This window comes from Rattus norvegicus, chromosome 8 (assembly GCF_036323735.1).
Source record: "Rattus norvegicus strain BN/NHsdMcwi chromosome 8, GRCr8, whole genome shotgun sequence".
In the NCBI taxonomy this organism is placed as follows: domain Eukaryota; kingdom Metazoa; phylum Chordata; class Mammalia; order Rodentia; family Muridae; genus Rattus; species Rattus norvegicus.
In genome coordinates, this window is record NC_086026.1 from 129,813,141 (window position 1) to 129,831,032 (window position 17,892).

General features: G+C 48.6%; 1 protein-coding gene across 8 annotated transcripts in view; it reads right to left on the reverse strand.

The window, feature by feature from the left end:
- Ulk4 (unc-51 like kinase 4) overlaps positions 1-17,892 on the reverse strand; it is a 295,125-nt gene that overhangs the window by 264,710 nt on the left and 12,523 nt on the right. For 4 of the 8 annotated variants that reach the window (XM_039082731.2, XM_039082732.2, XM_063265851.1 and 1 more), the window contains 11 exons: positions 17,653-17,736; positions 15,869-15,944; positions 14,722-14,814; positions 13,374-13,495; positions 13,153-13,222; positions 12,939-13,035; positions 11,522-11,626; positions 9,107-9,167; positions 7,274-7,455; positions 5,735-5,781; positions 1,540-1,618 (listed from right to left, as the gene is read on the reverse strand). In XM_039082731.2, the coding sequence (XP_038938659.1) occupies positions 1,540-1,618; positions 5,735-5,781; positions 7,274-7,455; positions 9,107-9,167; positions 11,522-11,626; positions 12,939-13,035; positions 13,153-13,222; positions 13,374-13,495; positions 14,722-14,814; positions 15,869-15,944; positions 17,653-17,736 (1,016 nt within the window). The remainder of the gene's footprint in view (positions 1-1,539; positions 1,619-5,734; positions 5,782-7,273; positions 7,456-9,106; positions 9,168-11,521; positions 11,627-12,938; positions 13,036-13,152; positions 13,223-13,373; positions 13,496-14,721; positions 14,815-15,868; positions 15,945-17,652; positions 17,737-17,892) is intronic. The other 4 variants (XM_063265849.1, NM_001427712.1, XM_039082734.2 and 1 more) reach the window with 3 other exon arrangements.

Genomic DNA, 17,892 nt, shown 5'->3' on the forward strand with positions numbered 1-17,892 from the left:
AGGAAGCATGGCAGCGTCCAGGCAGACATGGGGCTGGAGGAATGGAGAAGTCTACATTTTGATCCTAAGGCAGCCAGGAGGAGGCTCTCTTCCACTCCGGGTGGAGTTTGAGCATAGGAGGCCTCAAAGCCCTCCTACACAGTGTCGCACTTCCTCCAACAAGGCCACACCTCCTAATAATGCCACTCCCTATGGCCAAGCATTCAAACACATGAATCTATGGAACCAAACCTATTCAAACCACCACAGGTATAAATCCCCAAGCTAATGGCCAACCAGTCCAGACAGTCAGGGAGAGACCCCATCTGCAAAGGCAAGGTGGGAAGGACAGTGGAAGAATCATGACATCAACCTCTGGCCCTTCCACACACATGTGCACCTAACATGTACAAACACATACACTACATACAAAAATAAAGTCATGATGGAAAATTGTAAAACAGGGAGTGAGAAAAACTGTTTCCCAGTCCCCTGCATCTCATCCTAATAAACACAGAAAAGCAGAGCTGCAAAACTGAAGGCAGAGGAGCCTGGGGGCGTGGCCTGTCTGGAGGCGTGGCCTGAGCCTAACTACAGTAAGGCCCAGACACTGAAGGCCATGAGCTTCTCTTGAGCACTGGCAAGAACAAGCACTGAGAGGACCAGCCAACAGGTGTGGAGCAGGAGTGAGGCAAGTCTGTCACCAGGGGTGATGATGGGCAGGTCCCAGGTGACTCAAGATGTCCCCTGCACAGACCCCAGGGAATTCCTTCAGTGGGGAACTTCTGATAGCCAATAACACAGAGAGTCCCTAGCAGGAGATCCCATGGGAACAAAGGAAGCTTCCTATCGTCCCCCAGTCATTCCTGTGACATCTACCTGCAGACATCTTGGAGGGTAACTGAGATGAGCCTGCCTGGACTGTACATCACAGAGGCAGCCACATGGTGGTAACATTCACTGCACAAGCCAAGAGTCCCCTTTCTTTTCCCCATTTTCAGTTCTTTGAGTCAGGGTCTCACTATGTAGCCTTGGCTGGCCTGGAGCTCCTGTGGAGGCCAGGTCTGCCTCTGCTGGGATGAAAGACATGCGCCACCACACCCAGCAAACCCTTCTAATACCAGTGTGTGCCTAGCACGTGGGAGCCCTCAGTGAGACTCCCAGCACCAAAATAAGGCAGGGAAGAAGGACGCTGATTCTGGAAAATGTCTGCAGCATACAGAGAACCTTCAGGCACAAGGCTCACCTGTCAGGGAGCTGCTGTCCCAGGACAAGGGGGAAGATATTAAACTCAGCATGAAAACCCAGAAGGGTCTGATTTAAGTATGAGCCATGCTTTGAGCAGTCTGGTGCCTCCCTCCGCTGCCTCCAACAAAAGGCCGAACTCCACATGAAGCTGAACTACGAGTTAGAGCCCAAGGAGGGTCCCAAGGTCTTACAACTGCACAATTCCCTCAAATCTCAATTAAGTGGAGGCCAATGAAAGCTGCGTGTGCTACGTTATAAAATCAAAAGCATTCTTTCTGGACATGTATAACACATCAGTAATGAAGAAATCACCTCAATAACAGGCACGCTTTCCTGAAGTTCTGCTGTGTGCAAGGCCAGCATGCCGACCACCCGAGCAACCTTGGACCGTCTAGAGAGAAGAAACAAACCGGCATCAGTCACCACTACCAGCCACCACTACCAGCCACTACGCATGATGACCTGAGTCAGCTGTAAGATGGTGACGTGGGGCTGGCAAGAGGGCTCAGTGGGTAAAGGAGCTTGCCACCAAGTCTGAAGACTTGAGTTCAATCCTGGAACCCACATGATGGAAGAAGAGAGCTGACTCCTGAAGGCTGTTCTCTGACCTCCACATGTACACTGAAGTGTGCACATACACACTCACATAAACTATGAAACTCCCCCTCTTGTGCATACAGAACATGAATCACAGTGTCAGAGTTTAGATGGTTTGTGGTTTTTAAAAACCTGGAGAATAGGGCTGAGGAGATGGCTCAGGGGTTAAGAACAATGACAGCTCTTCCAGAGGTCCTGAGTTCAATTCCCAGCAACCACATGGTGGCTCAAAACCATCTGTAATGGGATCTGATGCCCTCTTCTGGTGTCTGAAGACAGAGACAGTGTACTTACATACATAAAATAAATAAATAAATCTTTAAAGGAAAAAACTTGGAGAATAGAAAACCTTACAATGACAAGTTTTATGAAAGCTTTTTTATTTTGCTTAGTTTTTCTCCTTTATTTTATATTTATGTGTTTTGCCTGCATGTAGGCACATGCACCCTGTGCATGCAATGCTCAGGGAGAGCAGGAGACTCGCTAGAATGGAGCTACAGATGTAGTCCTCAGAGAGCAGCCGGTGCTTGGTAACCACTGAGCCATCTTTCCAGCCTCTGTTCTTCAATCTCAATAAACACTAGTTTTAATGAGGTGGCTTTGATAGCCTCATTGGATGTTGAAAAACTACTAAGCAATGCGTCAGAGTGATTTGAAGAAAGTAATATAGAAAAGTCACATTGATAAAACTTTCATTGGAAAAAGACAAAAAAGTAGGATGGGAAACGAGGGATTGGAGTAAGTGGGGGGAGAGTGGGAAAGGGGGAGGGGGAGGGGGAGAGGACAATGAGGGGATGTAACCAAAGTGCATTACACATCTATGAAATTGTGAAATAATAAATAATTTTTAAAACTTTTTTCTCATCGAAAACTAACATGGTGAGGAGCTCGGATCTGAACTCTCACTGTTCTTGGAAAAACCTTTATGGGATTCACATGAGGAAACAAGTCAGACTTAGAAGTGTGGCCAGGAACGTGTGTCCTACCTCCTGAAACAGAGCCAGGCCTGACAGGCCTCAAGCCTCTCTGGTTCTTTGAGATGGGAATCTCATGACATGGCTCCCAGGCTGGCCTTGAACTCCTGACTCTCCTGCCTCAGCTTCCTGAGAATTGCAGGTGAGTGTTGCCATGCCTGGCTACTTCTGTGTGTCTTACACGTCAAATAAGAAAAAAATCTAAACCACAATCAATCAAGTAAGTCCCACAAAAGGAAACATACAAGAAATCCCTCTCCTTGATGAGAGCTGACTAAACACAGACCCTCGGGAGTCTACTGACATGAGAGATTTGTTGACCTGCAAGATAACTAGAAACCGAAAGAAAGAAAGAAAGAAAGAAAGAAAGAAAGAAAGAAAGAAAGAAAGAAAGAAAGAAAGAAAGAGAGAGAGAGAGAGAGAGAGAGAGGGAGAGGGAGAGGGAGAGGGAGAGGGAGAGGGAGAGGGAGGGAGGGAGGGAGGGAGGGAGGGAGGGAGGGAGGGAAGAAGGAAGGAAAGCTGGAAGTGGAACAGAAACCGCATGTGACCCAGACAGATGAGGCTGACAGAGCGGGGTGGACAATTGCCCTCCTGAGAGCCACTGGGAAGAGGCCTTCCCTGAAGGCTGGGACACCCCACAGCGAGTGATCCATACTGAGGAGGACACAGACATGTGAGGGAGCCAAGGCTGTGATTTCCTACACTAGGGCTGGGGAGGGCCTGTGGTAGTCAGGATGACAATGGCTCCCTTAGGCTCATATGTGTGAATACTTTGTCCCTAGTTGGTGGAACGGTTTGGGAAGGATTGGGAGGTGTGGCCTTAGTGGAGGCAGTGTGCCACAGGGGTGGGTTTTGAGGTTTTAAAAACCCACACCAGACCCAGTTAGCATTCTCTGCCTCCGACCTGCAGATGAAGACGTGAGCTCTCAGCTGGTCTTGCCGCACGCCTGTCAGCTTGACACCATGATGCTAGTAGGTTCTAACCCTGTGCTGGTGTAAGTCCCAAATAAACTCTCTTTCTCTATGTTGCCTGATCCTGGTGCCTTAGCACAGCAATGGGAAAGTAAGTAAGACCAAAAAGACATGCCAACTCCAGAGGGAAGCCCAACCAAGCCACTGGAGCCAAGCTCCAGCACCCATGTAAAAGACAGACATGGTGATGTGTGCACCTTGTACCCCAATGATGTGGCAGGCAGGGACAGGAGTGTGGGAAATGGCCTCAAGTTGTCAATAACACTAAGACCATGTGTGTTGTTGCCCCAGCCTAGGGAACAGCACCAGGCCATGGGTGTGTGCGACACTCCCTTCATGGGTGCTGCATCATGGCCATGGGTGTGTGCGACACTCCCTTCATGGGTGCTGCACCATGGCCATGGGTGTGTGCGACACTCCCTTCATGGGTGCTGCCAGAGCGGCCCCAACGTCAGGAACAGGCTTCAGGAGCGTGGAGGAACAAGCTTGCTAAGGTCTTTCCTAGTCACCCGGCTTCAAAGCTGCTGACACTGTTCAGAACTCTTCCCTGAGGAGACATGGCTCGGTGACTCTGAGGAGGGTATGGACCACCTGACAAGCGCAGTCTCTGTATGTGGAGCCTCAGCCGCTGGGCAGGTGTGCCCATGGCCAGTGCTCCAAACGCTTCTGACCAAACTTCCAACCATGAGTCAGAACCTTGCTAAGGGCTCAGAGCCTGGCTGGAGGAGACGAAGCGTGAGCCATCAACACAACAATGCTCAGGTAAAATGATTTAACAGTTGGCTTCGAAGCTGACTGGCTCTGGGGAATAAGGGCAAGTTCCCTTCTCATGACCTGCCTACACCGAAGTCTACCAGAGTTCATGTGTATGTTGAGTAGATCCCTTGTTTTCCGGTGGAAAGTATTTTGGGTGAGATTTTCATTTTATAAATACATCGAGTTATCAAAATATCGTGGGTTTCATTTGTTCTTAAGACTGTGCAATTCAGTGTAGAGAGAGCATTACTTCGGTAAAAACCCCCAGTGATCAATTTTTATAAGATTGAAAAGGAGTACGAAGGACAGTTAAGTAATGCACATTTTAAAGGCGAATACATTTTACTATAAGTCATAAAATTGGAAGATGGTTGTGAAAACTGAGCGTTAAAATCTTGCAGGCCAAAAAAAAAAAAAAAAGAACAGAAGCACTTTCATGTCAGCAGGGGGCGCTGCAGACCAGGAAATGACACCCAACAAACAGCAGCGCTTTCCAGGCTATCCTGCAGTCCTGTTCCCTTTGCAGAAAGAAGATACAAGGAAAACTTCCCTCTAAAGCCTTTCACAAACTCTGCAGGTGCCCTCGTATCTCACAGCATGGAGAAGAAACTGCTGTCACACCTATACCAGCCTCATCAGCTACGAGTTCCATCATAAATCTCCAAGGTGACAGTGACCTTCCCCATGGTACACCAGACTGTCTCCTGGCCCCACAATCTGCCAAGGATCTACTGAGTAGGTGAGGACACAGCCCCACTCTACAGATGAGAGCACTGAGGCTCAGTGAATGTAATTTGCCTGGCGGGGCTGATCTGGGGGTCCCAACCCTACACTTCTGCCTCCCACATAGACGCCTCCTAGAAAACGGTTCCACCACGTGACCAAGCTCCACCAGCAGCCCCCATACATGACCTCTCTGCATGACAGTCCCCATAATAGTGTGGGAAGCTCCTGCCACAGCAGGAAGACAGAGGAAACAGAAACAGGGACAAAACCCCCAAAGGCAGGTCCATCTCACAATGGACACTCAGAAAAGCGATGGTCTTCCATGTTGGAACAACAGGCAGTGGCTACTTCACATCTCTACGCTCAACTATGTCTCATGGTTACCTCAGGTTCACTGTGGACGACTTAGGAACTGTGATGAGGTGTCTGGCAATAACTATAAAATCACAAAGAATACACCTTAAAATATGAATGTTACTTACATATCCCAGTTTGGAGCTATTCGCAGATGCTGGATTAGCAACTGGAACTAGAATTTAAAAAAGAAAAACATCAAAATGTAAGACTTATTCAGAGCAACATCCAAAGCACGTGAATTAACAGGGAACTTTACACACTGGCATGAGAATCCCACCAGGGAGGTGACCACTGACAGACGTAACCTCAGCCAGTGAGCGTGCCAGCAAGATGAACATAAGTAAGAAGCAAGAAGCGGGCACTGGAGGGACAGCTTTGCAGTTACGAGTGGGTGCCGCTTTGCAGGCGACCCAGGTTCAATATCCAGCACCCACAATGAAGCTTACAACCGCCAATCATCTGTAACTTCAGCTCCAGGGCATCTGACACCTTCTCCTGGCCTCTAAGAACACCTGCTGTACACGTGTGCATGCACGCGCGCGCGCACGCACACACACACACACAGAGACATACACACACACACAGACATACATGCACACAGACATACACACACACACACACACAGAGACATACACACACACACAGACATACATGCACACAGACATACACACACACACAGACATACACACACACACAGACATACACACACACACAGACACACACACACACACAGACATACACGCACTGAATCTTTAAAAAATTAATAAGATGTTTGATTTCTCCTACTAAATACTGTCTAATTTTTGACTCCCCACCCCCGACAGACACCCACAAGCAACCTTCATAACGACTCAGGACCAAAGTGAACTGAACCTTCTTCATGCTGACTTCAGGGGCTCAATAGAAAGTCACTGCTGCAACTTCCAGAGGCTTGAGGAACCCTACCAACCCTGGCAGTACCAGTGAGACACACCAAGGAAGAATTATCTCAGGAGAACAGAAAGTGGTAGCTGTGAGGCTCTGTGTCCTTTACTACATCAGAAACCTTGGCATGGGCCACCTGAGCTCACAGCAGCACAGAGTCCCGCCTCCTTACAGACAGGTACCATGGCTGCCGGTCAACACTTAACAACTGTCCACAGTTCAAAATCAGTATGCACACAACTGATTCAAGGAAGGAATTGAAGATGATTTTCTAGAATTTTCATGAATATAGTTTTCATTTTTTTAAAAAATCACTTTTTTCTTTGCAATGAAGCCACATTACAGTTGTAACCAACTGGACCTGGTGGCACAGGCCTATGATCCTGGCAACTTGAGAAGTTGAGGCAGGAAGATTATATGTTCAAGATCTGACTAAGCTACAGAACATGTTCAAAGCAGTGGCTCAAAGTAAGAACTAGGGTCAGGGATGTGGTTCAGTGGTAGAGCGCTGGCCTAGCCTGGGTAAGGCCCTGGGGTCCCCCGCTCCACCACAAAAACCAAAAGGCTTGGTCCTTGTCTTGTTTTTATTGCCTGTCCTGTGCTGTGTACAGGCTGAGGAGCTACCCTACTCCTGAGCCTCGCCTCACTCAGCCCCGAGCCCTTGCTCATGTGTCTTTGAAATGCAGAGGCTGCCACAGTGGTGGGGTCCCTGGGATGCTCATCCACCTTGCAGTACCTACCAGCGGGGAGTGAAGCAGCCTGGTGGCCACCTCCTTGTGAGTGGCCACCACACACAGATAGCACAGGAGGTTCAGCTTGGCCCGCAGGGCCCCTGTGCTCTTCTCACTGGAGTCGACGTGGGAGCACAGCTGCTGCAGGAAGTCACTCCAGTCCTGGTCCTTGAGGGCCAGCAGCTTCTCCACTGTGGAGAGAAGGAGGCAGAGGAGCAGAAGGAGTGTGTGTGTGAGGTGGGAAGGACTGAGCAGACATCCAGTGAGAAGCAGAACAACACAGAACTCAGGGCCAGGATGAGGACAAGACATGCCAGTATCAACATGAAAGGCACCCACCCCGCTCTGAGGAGATGCACTCCTCTATCCAAGGAGATTAGCCATGTCAGTGAACTACAGCTAAAACAATGGCAATGCTGCCCATAACAATGACAGTAATGCTGTCCGTAACACTAGTCTTTCAAGTCAGAGAGCTGGGAGAGCTTGCCTCGCAAGCATGAGGACATGAGTTTGATGTCCAGAGTCTACATAAAAAGTTATACTTGCAGTCCTGGCACTCAGGAGGTGGGGGCAGGAAGCTTCCTGGCCAGCCAGTCTAGTCTAGTCAGTAAGCTGAGACCAAGGGACCCTCCTCAGAAGAGGTAGACTGTATGTCTAAGGATAACACTGGGGGCCATCCTCTGGCAAACATGCTCACACTTATATGTGCACCCACCCACCCACTCATGCAGTTATAACCACACGCATCTACACACATTTTTAACAAGTCTGGTAAAATGACTGCTAAACACGTCCAGGTCAGGAGGGTGGCTGGCCAAACACGGACTGCAGCCTCCGGCTTCCCACACAAACCAGACACACACCAGAAATGGCATCTAAATGTAGAGGTTACAGCTTATCTGTCTACAGACAGACTCGATTATAAATGCTCCCTAGTTCTGCTCCCTCCGCTTGTGGGAAGACTCTTGGTGCTGGCCACACTGTGACTCTGCCTCCCTGTCCCTCAGAAACATCCCTCCTTGGCTTTGTCTTAGTTTGAATCCACGTGTGAGCTTGACTTGCACACTTTTAAGTTGGTGTCTTCTTAACTGTGTGTCCTTTTGTTATTGTGAATTTAGTCCCAATCACAGAGCCACAGCGGAGGACTGGCCCCCTAAAGAGATCAACCCGGACTGGAGAGATGGCTCAGAAGTTAAGAGCACTTACTGCTCTTCCAGAGGGCCTGAGTTCAATTCCCAGTAATCACATGGTGGCTCACAACCATCTGTAATGAGATCTGATGCCCTCTTCTGGTGTGTCTGAAGATGGCTACAGTATAATATATATAATAAATAAAATAAATCTTAAAAAACAAATCAACCTGAAGTCCATCAAAATCCCTGGGGTTCACTCCAGGAAAGGCTTTCACGGGCTGAAAGGCAGCGATCAGCAGAAACCATCCCCACAGGGATGAGCCACCCAACTTTCTCTCCCTGTCCTGGTCCTTCTAACACAATCCCAAATCTTCACCATTGGCACTCACAGCAGCAATATGCAGGACAGACATCTCACTGTCCTTCCCAGGGAAGGACAGAGACTCGCCATCCACTCAGCAAGAAAATGGGCCCAACACCCCAGAAGCTTCCCCACCCACAGACAGCCACCAGCCCAGGGGAAAACCAACAGCTAGCAAAGACAGACGCATCAGCAGTTGACTCCTGGTGTGCAGGACATGGCCTGAAAACATTGCCAAGAAAACAGGTCATTAGTTATCCCTCTCACAGACGCTCCTCCTGCAAGTACAGAAGGATCATACGTACGCCAGTGCATGAAGGCCAGTGGTTCCATGAGCCTATGACTTACCAGAATATGCTGGGAGGTGCAAGATTTTTGGGTCAAACTTGATTGCAGGTTGCTTCATTATCTGTGGTGGGAAAAACACTTGTGAGAAACCCTTTACACCCAATAGCTGCCCCTGTATCCAAGCACAGATCAGCAAGGCCTCTGTGGTAAAGAACAATCTGACACCTAACTGTCATCAGAAGGATTCAGTGGGTGTGGGGCAGATCCCAAGGCCCCAGCCTGGGGAGGTACAGGCAGGAGTGCTAAGGTTCACGTAGCTACAGAGCGAGACCCTATCTCAAAGCACCAGCGAACAAGAATAATCCAGCAGCGACTGGTGACATGAAAAGGTGTAATACAGATCGTTTCTTTTGAAAATCCTTTCCCACCAATGTCTTCAGTCAGGCAGAGCCTCCCAGAGGGCTCAGGTCCCACCTCAGCGAGCCACTGAGCCAAGGAGGAGCAAAGTCACTAAACACGTGACTCTATGGTCAGATGGTCATATATGATTGGGGAAACAGGGCAAATATCTCGTAAGCACTAAAACCTTTAGTATTTAACAATTAGAAACAGGCAGGACAAAATTATAGACAGATACTTCACAGAGAAACTTCTAAAAAGTAGTACAGAAGCAAGTTGTTAGACGACTATGGCGTGGCATGGCGTGGCGTGGACAGGGTCAGTGCAGGTGGAAGGCAGGCTGAGGTCTTGATGTGGTGTGCACAGTGAAGGCCGGGTAGGCCTTGATGGCTGGCTCTGAGAAGAGAAGAACCATTCCAGAGGACACTAACACACAAATACTTTATCACACACTTGCACTTCATCTGAGAAATCCTGTGATGGAGAAACCAATGGCTGGTCTAGGAGTTTAGACCATGGCCCCTGCGCCTAATGTCTGCAGAATTGTGTGTTGCTGTCTTTAGCCCTCACAGACAGACAGCATTCTTGACAGAAATGACAAAATGAGTCTTACTCAAATCTGATGCTCTAAATCATGCTATTTCAACCACGAGAAGTCCTTGCAAAAATCTTAACTAAAGTCACTCCACAAAATACCTGACCATCATTCAGTAAAGGGTTTTAATTATGAAGTGTTGCAGGCCATGACAGACAGGGACAGACTACTACAGTAGACAGACAGATGGAGGGGGCTCAAGTGTAATGTGGGCCTTGAGCAGACAAAAGGCATCAGAGGGTCAACGGGTAGAATTGTGGAGACTGGGGTCATTAAGCCCTGGGCCTGCCAACCTAAGCCTATGGTGACCCACCTCAGGCCAGGCACAGCAAAGGCAAGCAAGGCCTTCTCTAACCACGAACCTTTTCCCTGAATCTAAAACTTGTTTTAAAAATATAGCATACAGTTGTTTAGATAAAAATAGTTTAAAAAACAAAATTCTGTTCACTAAAGTTTCCCAGAAACCTTACATAAGGAAACAAGGGAAGAGAAAGCCGATGGAATCCCAGGCTACTCTACAAAGCCCACTGGGACAGCACCACATTACCCATGAAGCCTTGCAGAATTCAGTCTCTCTGCCAGATTCTGACTCATGGGAAGACTCAGTCCTTTAAGGGAGATGGTCATGTAAGGCAAGGGCTGGCTGTCTAGGAAATCAGCACACTCCCAGACGAGAGCAGGGGACATTGCCACAAATGAATGTGAAAAAGATTTTCAAAAAACAAAGCTGGAAGAATAAAACATGGTGTGGGGCAGGGGCTGGAGAGATGGCTCAGAGGTTAAGAGCACCGACTGCTCTTCCAGAGGTCCTGAGTTCAAATCCCAGCAACCACATGGTGGCTCACAACCATCTGTGATGGGATCTGATGCCCTCTTCTGGTGTGTCTGAAGACAGCTACAGTGTACTTACATACATAAAATAAATAAATAAATCTTCTTTTAGAAAAAAAGAATAAGACAGAGCTGAGGCAGAGGGTGACTGTGTGGGGCTGGAAATCACAGCAAACATGGAGACAGAGACAGTGCTTCGCAGTGAGCCCTGGTCACCTTCAGCAACACACTGCTCTTACAGAAGCAAAGAGTACACCAGGCACTGAGACCCAGGGCCACGCTGGCCCCACAACCTCATCAGTACGGACATTGTGCAAGAGACTGGGTCTGTGTGGCCGGCATCCCTGAGTCCTGCTCTATGTAAACACAGCTGGAGACAGGGTGGGGCTGGGAGCTGAGATCTGGGGTCTGGAGGTTGGTGGGCCTCCTCGCATGCACGGCACATGCACGGCACGCAGCAAGTGTGATCAAGCAGGATGAAGCGCCCCCCTGCAGAGACACGCGAGTGAAGGGAGAGCAGAGGGCCTCTGCGGCATGTGGCACTGCGGCACACGGGACAGGCAGCCCGGAAGAGACAATGAGGAGAGAGTGCTCTGACCCCCACACACACTCTACTTCGTAGCACCGCCACAGTGGGTGTCCCCCTGCACCTTCGGATTGTCTATAATTGGGGTGATCACAAGGTCTGAGTCTGTGTAGATCAGCTCTCTCATCTGGGATTCCAATGCCCCCTGGCTCAGGTGCCCGCTTGTCATCTGGAACAAGAGCAAAAGCCACATTTGTAAGGAGAGTGACAGGCCAGCCGCTCAGGACTCCTGTGTCTTCGAGTGCTATGAAAACACCATCAGTCCTGAACGGTGTGTGCTGTGCCCATTTTACACACAAGAAGTGTCAGAAAGCAACTAGATAGTCACACCACCGTCCTGATGGCAGACTGGTCACACCAACAGTTCTCACCCCCTGGCCAGTCAGGATCTCACTACAGTCCTCCTCCAGCATGGGGCAAAGGTGACAGCACTGCCCAGGGCTTGTCTCGCTTTTGTTTCTTGCTTTAAATTTTTTTCTTTTTTCTTTTTTTTTTTTTTTTTTCCCGGAGCTGGGGACCGAACCCAGGGCCTTGCATTTGCTAGGCAAGCGCTCTACCACTGAGCTAAATCCCCAACCCCTCTCGCTTTTGTTTCTTTTTTTTTTTTTTTTTTTTTTGGTTCTTTTTTTCGGAGCTGGGGACCGAACCCAGGGCCTCGCGCTTCCTAGGTAAGCGCTCTACCACTGAGCTAAATCCCCAGCCCCTCACTTTTGTTTCTTAAGATGAGCCGTGCCCCACCCTTCATCCACAAAACAGGCAACCACTTCCGTCTTCCTGAGTACTCTTGAAATCAAATTCTAGGATTTTAAAAGTGCAGCCTTGCCTCTAAAGAATTAAAACACACACACATTGCATTGTGTCAGTAGGGTGCGCACACACACACACATATTCACACACACACACACACACACATATTGCATTGTGTCAGTGGGGGTGCACGCACATACACACACACACATATTACATTGTGTCAGTGGGAGTGCACATACACACACACACACACATATTGCATTGTGTCAGTGGGGTGCACATACACACACATGCACTGTAATAAAATAATGAATGACTACATATTCTGTAATTCCATTTACATGAAATGTGCACAACAGGCTGTCTAGGAAGACCCATGGACTAGGGTGGGAGACGTGGAGGAGGCTGAGAGTGACAGCAGTTACAGGGTTTCTTTGAAGGATAATGAATGCAGCTCTCTGATTGGCTGGGATAAGTCACACAGCCTGTGAATCCAGAACAAGCCCATGAAACATCTACTTTAAGTGGGTAAATGGTATTTCATGTCCTACTCCTCAATACAATCACCACCACTTACATCAAAGCAACAACCAGGGTGCTGTGCTTGCTAGGAAAACCAGCATCCATCAGGGTTCACACCACAGTCAACCCTGCACAGCAGGGTTCATACATCAACTGATAATTATCTCCACAGGTGTCTATAACGTGACATAAGTCCCATGGCTGCTCACCTTGGATAAAGGAGAGGTCTTCTGAGGTGAGCTGGGGTCCTCACCCTCTCCAGGATTTAATTCCACCATGGCACTAGTCCTTGGAGTGGGCCGTGAACTGGAAAACACAGACAACTTAACATCAATAGGCTGTGGAAGTGATCCCTTCCACTCCCTGTCTCCTAGCAGAAAGAATGGTGGGAAGCCGGAAGGACTCCATGCCTCTTGCACATACCTGAGGAGAAATATGGACTCATTCAGCTGGCCTCCCATGATACTCTTGGGCCTCAGCTCAGTCGGGTTTTCTGTGGTCAAACAGTAACATGTTACCCAGAAGGAACTGAAACCACCATGAGCAGAATGAAACACAGGGAGACGTGAAAAGAAAGCAAACATGCGGTTAGTGGGCTCCTCTAAATGGGCCGCAGCCCACAAACTACTCAAACCAAGCCTTACCTAGCCTGAAAGACTGGCTGAGCCGATGAGCTCCCTTCTGCCCTTTGGCTTGTCCATTCTTAGGGCTCTGCAAAAGCTCTCTGGAATCATGTGGTCCAGAACATTCCATGACATTTCTGCTGCTTAACAGGAGAGATATACAAACAGGAGAGATAACTGGGAGCCTCACCTCAGACTCCCTCCCCGGGGTTTTGCAAATAGCATAAAAGGTGTCAGAGCATAACTGCACTGTGTCTACACTGAGCCCTTTCTAGATGCCAGGCATCCATCTACACCAGAGGTCTAAAAACCCTTTCTCTGACAAATGGCCAGAAGCAGACAGACAAGCAGATACCAGAAACAGAGTGCCACAAAAACCAGCAATAAGTTTCTCTCCCTGTTACGTGGCCTGGGGTCCATGAAAACTAACTGTAAAGGCCACGGTCTGTTGCTGTCCCAAATAACAGGAATGAGCGGTCTCTACAGCTGAGAGGACAGAGGAATTCTCTAGTGAGCGGATTTCTTTTGTCCCTGAGCATCCTGCTGCCAGGTAACCCTGACACCACCCGACTTCTCCAAGACTTGAGTCTAAATGATGCTCACTCAGTGCTGGTTAGAAACACCCAGAAGGGGAAAGCGCCAGCCCAGCTCTGAAGCCCCACTGACAGGAGGACATAATGAGAACCCGGCTATGGCACAGATGCTCACAGTTAACACACTTCGACTTCTCTACGCAACACACCGCACTTGACAAGATTAAAAACAGAAGCAGTCATTTGCCAAGGAGCAAATGGGGAAAGTTAGCAACACCACCACTGTGCCTAGTGTCCAAGACTGAGAAAATAACAATAAAATGTCTGAGCAGGACACACTAGATGAGTCTCTGCTCACACATGACCGCCATGTCCGCAGAGCTTTGACCTCCTAACTCTGGAGTTGCTTGTTCACACAGGGAAGGCCAGGAGGAATGCCAAGTTCATCACAGACCCTCTACACTTAGGCTGACAGCAACTCCATGATGATACTTCCCTTCCCACCACATGATCTTTAGGGGAATAAAGGCTGGCGAGTCAGACACTGGTCCTGTGGTTCCCACACCAGTAGCCCATGTCAATTCCATCCACTTTGTGACCACACCTAACTGAACAGGGGCTGATGCATTCTGTGCTGAGAAGGCAGGCACCCAGCTGTGCCCAGCAAACCAGTCTGTGGCTTCCACACTGAACCCTGACTGGAGGAGGGAGAAAAAAACCCTGAACAAGATGAGAACCAGAACATCAAGACTAAACCTGTCCTGAGGAACCTCGAAGTGGCCCCAAAGGCTAGACCCACACTGGGCCTGGGTGGCACAGAGGCTGGGGCACACTACCTGAAGGTGGAGTCCTCGGAGACCGAGTCTGAGTCTTCTCTCCGCAGGGCATCCTTCCAGAAGGGGTGCTGCAGAACTCCCTCCCAGGATAATCTTTAGGAAACATGGTGGCACAGCTGGTTAAGGAAATCCCAACCTGACCCACACTCATGGCATCAGATCCCACCATCCGTGAGTGTCAACTCCACAGCTCATTTACATATCACTCTTCCTTAGCAAACATCAAAAATCAGAAGCCGGAACAGCTAAAAACTCTGAACTTTCAAGTTCACAATCCAACAAGTCTAATGAAAATATTCACCCTTTATCTTACAAAACGGGCATGACTGTTTTGGTTGGTTATGTGGTTCTGATATGAGCTGACACCTCAAATATACGTGTGTGCACTCATTCTGTACTGGTGGTTGTTGAGGGAGGTTGTGCAACCTTTAGTAAAAGGGCACTGGCTGGAAGGAAGTGCATAATGGGAGGTGGGGACAGAGGAGACATTTCACAACCTTGCCCCACTCCTTGTCTGTTCTCTGCTTCCTGACTGGGGATAAAATGTGACCAGCTGCCTCACACTCTGGATGCTTCCTGGCTGGGGATACAATGTGACCAGCTGCCTCATGCTCTGGGTGCTTTCCCCCACCCGCCATGAGGGCCTCTGTCCCTTTCTCAACTGTGAGCTAAAATCAACCTTCCTCCTTTACTTGCTCTGGCCGGCTTCTGTTACTGTGGCAGGAAGCAACCCATGCAGCTGAGCCCCGTTAGTATCTAGGTGTGCACACTGCACTGAAAGGAACTGAGCTCAGTGAAAACACACTTCCAACATCCAAAGGCTGAAGGAAGGAGAAAGAAGAACCTGAGGAAAAGATGAAAGGAACAGGAGGTGAAAGGAGAGAGAGGGGGATGCACAGGTGGTATTGATCTGTAATCACAGTGCAGGAAGCTGAGGAGGGATTGACCCGAGCCATACAGTGAAGTCCTCATCTAGAAAGGAAGGAAGGAAGGAAGGAAGGAAGGAAGGAAGGAAGGAAGGAAGGAAGGAAGGAAGGGAGGAAGGGAGGAAGGAAGGAAGAAAGGAAGGAAGGAAGGAAGAGAAAATCTTTGTACCCCCATGACAGGAAAGCGGTCTCCACTCCTCATCCTCAAGACCTGACCGTACCTTTTCTGAGGATCCTTCTGCAGCAATCCATCCAGCAAGTTAATGAAATCTGAGGATGCTTTGGGGAATGAAGAGTCTGTGAACAAAGATTTTCCCAATGGAGACGGGGTAAGAGGAGCCTATAAACATGGACTTGGTGTTACTGTCTGTCAGCAGCACCTAAAGCAACAGCATTTATGCATTCAAGTTGTTTTAACAGGCGGCACTGAACCCATTAACTATGTTACAGCATGCACTGAGCAGGACCAGTGTGCAGAACAGACACACAAACCTTTAACATGTGTGCATCCTCGTGACTCAGTCTTAGCTGCCCTGGAACATTCCTTTCCCTGAAATAACCACAGGAGGGTCTGGAGCCCCAGCCACTCACCCCTGGTCTTCAGTGCTAGCTGACCATCTTCTCTGAAGCAGGCCTAATTTTCCCATCTTTGCCCTATAATACACTATAATTCGGATCCGGGCAGCCCCGCCTTTCTTCAGAAAGATTTCAACAGAGAACTAACAATACTGAGCGTGACTACGATAGAGCCGCCCCATCCTTCAGACCTCACAGCACTTAGAAGGGTAAGTACGCACGGTGGTCATGGCCAGTCTGTGGCTGGAAGTGGCCTGGACAATAGTGACCTAGGAAACAGCTGAGCACCATTTCCTTGGGCACTGACGCACAGAATGCTGGGCACCGTGATGTAAAAGCGTCTTTTATTCGCCTGATGTAACTGTCGTCTTGGAAGCTTTTGCCTCTATCTGCGAACCTAGGCCTTGTTCTGGAAATTTCTCACCTCTGTACAATCTTATCTGGGCCTAGAATGTTTTTAGCTTCTGAGACTTGATGCTGAGTGAACTTTCTAGTTCTTTCTACTCTCTGGCTGGCTGATTCAACTGTTCCAGCTCAAACTCCTCTCCAAGCTGACTGTTTCAATCTGGCTTCTCTCAGCCTCTTTTTGCTCTAGTTGGCCCCAAACTAATCTGACAATCTGTCCTAATCTTCTAGCTCTTTTTCTCTGGCTCATTCTGTCTTCACTTGTGCCTAGCTTGTTCTCTCTCCAAAACCTGTCTCTGTACAACTGTCTCGGCAAAACTGCCCCTCCATGCTCATGACAGTTGGCATATCCTGTCAAATCTTCCTCTGAATCATCACTTTGTCTGCCCCTCAATTAGACATAACTTTTAAACATGGGTGCTTCCTTCTACAAACTAACTTTACTTTCATTGTTTGGGACTAAAGGTGTGTACTAAGGGCGTGTGTGTGTGTGTGTGTGTGTGTGTGTGTGTGTGTTCCAGCCAGAGGGATTAAAGGTATGTTCGAAGGCTGAGCTACATCACAACTAGAAACAGGTTTTTCCAGTAAACAACACAATCTTGGGGCTCACAGTGTGATCAAATATCCTGCACCACCACAGCCACAGTCTGAGGACAAGCTCTTTGCCATAAGCCACCAGCTGCACAGAAGTCTTTGCTTCACCAATAGAACTGAGAAATACAGCACTTCTTCCTGAGAAGCAACTCTGAAACAAACACATGGGACTGAAACACACACACACACACACACACACACACACACACACACACGTGTGAATCTTTACAACAGACTTCTTGTGGTAATTCATTGTTTTAAATGAGGGAAGCTGTTGGTATGGCTTGGTTTTCTCTTTCAGCGTTGAAAATAGGAGGGAAGTGTCCTGATTTGAAGCTGCTGTCACACGTAGCTTTGGCAGCTGTGAAGAACCTGCTGTAATGGTGGGCCTTCGAAAGCTCAGGTAAGATGCTTAACTGCGCTCACCTACCTTTTGGGATCGGTGGCAACGGGTCTTCATACAGAATCTTCTCAACTAATTCTGACATCGTTTCTGAGAAGAACGGGGGTCTCCCTGAAATCACATGAACTTGCAGAATCAGTTTGCATCCCCACTAATCCCAAACTAACTACAGGTATTCCAGAGGAATTACACAATCATAAATACAAGATTTACACACGTTCTAGGGAAAAGGCTGTTACTAACTACCGCATGCCTGGCAAGTGTCCA